Here is a 2951-nt window from a genome sequence, read left to right as displayed (position 1 = left end):
GTTTCCGTGCTTCAGGATTCAAGGTGTAGCTGCGTTTAGTCAAACAGGGCTCTGCCTCGGGGGCAGCCGGTCTCTCTGACACAGACGGCTTCCCAACAAACTCCGCTGGAACTGCAGCTCTCCTTCTCACAGCACAGAGGTCGGCACGAGACAGTAATGGATCACATTGTACTGGTTCACATTTCCGTGGAGTCAGAATGAGAAACGAGCCCCTGTAAAACCTTATTCCAGTGATTTTGCGAATTCTGCATAGTCAATGTAGCCGTCATTGTTCTTATCGTCATCTCTTAAGACGTCATCTATCAGACTGATCAGCTCCTCTTCCTTCATTGCCTGGGTATGTTCACCACCCTCCTACAAAAACAAAACCACATGGGACAGTTCAGCAGCATTTCTGGCTAGTGGCACGTGTGCCTGATGACCGACAACTGATTTTTCGTTAAGCTCTTCACATGTGGTGCCTGATGTGGCACTGGGTTTGTGTAATCGTTTATACCAACGTAAGCAGCTTTCACTGGGTGCAAGCTACCAAGTCCAAGGTCTCTGGCCTTCAGGACATGCACTCTGTTAACATCCTTAGCCAAAAGCGCGGAAAGCTGATAGCACAGCGTACAGTGTGGGGTGATAATCTAACAGATGCATTCTTAACTTGGATCATGTCATAGTACAGACACAAGGGTTTCTAAACAGTACAGGAACATCCTCCTGCATGTCAGAACTTGCAAAACATAGAGCTTGACATAACAGTCGTGAAAAAATCCCAGCGCTGTAGCTTAAAGTCAGTCAAATTCTTAGTAAGGCCCCCCATGAGCAAAGGGGTGTTTATACAAAGAACAGGAAGTCCTCGCTGTGTTCTGGGCTGGGTGGGTTTTGCTGCAGGGGTAGGCAGGGAGTTACGCTGTGCTGAACGGCACCGTCCAAAAGGTCAGTACAAGACAAAGTGTTAGTATTGTCTTCCTAATGATTGTGTCTTCCTACTCAGTCCTTGAAATGTTCCTCACTGGAAAGGGGATTTGTATTTAGCACAGGGCAGACTGTGAGTGGTTCTTCTAATGCTCATTTTGTGCAAGAGGTCTCTGAGGAGTTCCTGTGTTGGTGGCAGGGACTGTTTGGCGTGGACAACAGCAGCCTCAGAACCTCAAACAGCACCGTGTCGTGTGCAAGGTCTCCAAATCCCCATGAACGTGATCCCAGCCTGGGTAGTTTCTGCTTCTCCCCACCCCTGCCCATCGCAGTATCCCCTCTGTCCAACCACCTTCACTCCACAGTCCTTCCTCACGCCACAGTTTAAACTATGGTGGCGACTTTCTGAAAGCTGGAGTATGACAAGGAAAGCTGTGACAAAGCCAGCACATTTATCAACCAACCCAAAACTGTCAGGGGGAGAAATAATCTCGTTTTCAGGCAAAACTGTAACTGCACCGAAGACAAGTTGTAGCTGTTCTGTCCTAAGCTGCTTTGAGAGAGTCAGAGCTGTTCCCAAGCACACACGGCGTTACAGAACTCCACCTACCTCCTTGTGGACGTGAGATATGGCAGTAGCAAGCTCCAAGCCATCCAGCAGGTTATTGCCATCGTAATCATGCATTTTGAAGTAGTGAAGCTGCAGCTCTTGTGGGGACATTTCGGATTCTGGTTTCTCAATAACCCCTTCCAAATGTTCCATGATGTGTCTAAGAAAAAGAAAACAACAAGCAAACCCCACGAGGTATCTGTCAGTTCACGCTGAATATTCTGCTGACATCAGCTGTGGCCTTTGATAAGGCAGAAAGCGCACAGGAAACAGTTTCTCTAAAAACACTGCACAACAGGGACAGCTGGAAGCTGCAGTTCTCTCCTCAGACAAAGCAGGCACACAGCCTGCTTGTTACAGGTGCTCTAGCGGCATCTAATACCTTAAATGACTGTTTCTGTGTCTTCTGGCCTACTCAGCAGGCTTCAAAACAACCAGAGCAGTGCCCCACATCTCTTCTTAGGTGCCTTCCAAAGCACAGGAACTGCAGGAAGATCCTTCCCAGTCAACATGAAGTATTCTAGGGGGGGTTATTTGATGCTACCACTTTTTTGACTGTATGAAGAAGCAAATGAGAAAAAAATCCTCTTGCTCCACCCGGAATATGGTTCTGTTTAAAGCATGCTGACCTAGGCAAGCAGGAGTCCTCTAAGGAATCCTTCCTCCTGAGCAAGCGTGTCTCACATCTGACTCGAGGCAGACGTGCAACATGCTGAGAAAAGAGCGTGCCCTGGGCTGAAGTCCAGCTCCCGTACAAGACTTAAGAGATAAGCGAATCATTAACCAGCAAAGTTTACATTTTTGAACATGGAACACTTACTCTTTATCTTGTACCAAGTTCTTATCGAGGCGGATATTTGCATGTTGACTCTCTCCTACGTGTTCCTCAGCCAGGGCAGAGATGAAGAACGCAGCCAGGCAGCAGAACAGCAAACGCACGCCAAAACTCCTTTGGGCCATCATGATCTCCTGCAAAAACGAAAACATCCACCCCCCCGAAAAAAACAGATGAAAAATGCAATCTCAGTCCCGGAGATTTGTGGAGTTCTTGGGAATAACGCCACCAAGTTTCTGAATGGAAGAACTTCTCCATTTCAAGCCCTTGGCAAGCAGAGAGCTCCCGGTGAGAACTGCTGCGTGTCCCCATTCCAGAAAGTGACTTTTGCCGCCCCCCCCATGCAGTCGATGTGCCTCTGCCGTCAGGCCCGGCTCTGCAGACAGGTTCTAGACAGCGACCCGGCCTGCCCCACGCGGAGCCGCCCCACGGGACTGGAAGCAGAGGAGTGCGGGGGGCCCCCGCCACCGCACGGCCCTCCCTCAGCACCGCACGGCGTCACCACCACAGCCAGACAAATGATAAAGCACACCCGCACACACAGACACACGCAGACACGCACACATAGACACAAACACACACAGACACACACGCACCCACGCA

At 49.6% G+C, this 2951-nt stretch overlaps 1 protein-coding gene across 1 annotated transcript; it reads right to left on the bottom strand.

Moving 5' to 3' along the window:
* Nucleotides 1–222: 222 nt before the first annotated feature.
* On the bottom strand, nt 223–2482 carry MCFD2 (multiple coagulation factor deficiency 2; the record flags this gene model as incomplete). Its single annotated transcript, XM_010142486.1, has 3 exons — nt 223–354; nt 1514–1673; nt 2334–2482. Coding segments are annotated over 3 exons (441 nt in total), but the record flags the coding sequence as incomplete, so codon positions are not given.
* Nucleotides 2483–2951: the final 469 nt, after the last annotated feature.

This window comes from Buceros rhinoceros, unplaced genomic scaffold (assembly GCF_000710305.1).
Source record: "Buceros rhinoceros silvestris isolate BGI_N320 unplaced genomic scaffold, ASM71030v1 scaffold24298, whole genome shotgun sequence".
NCBI lineage: Eukaryota > Metazoa > Chordata > Aves > Bucerotiformes > Bucerotidae > Buceros > Buceros rhinoceros.
Note: the sequence above shows the minus strand (reverse complement) of the source record. Positions and strands in the feature narration are given on the sequence as shown.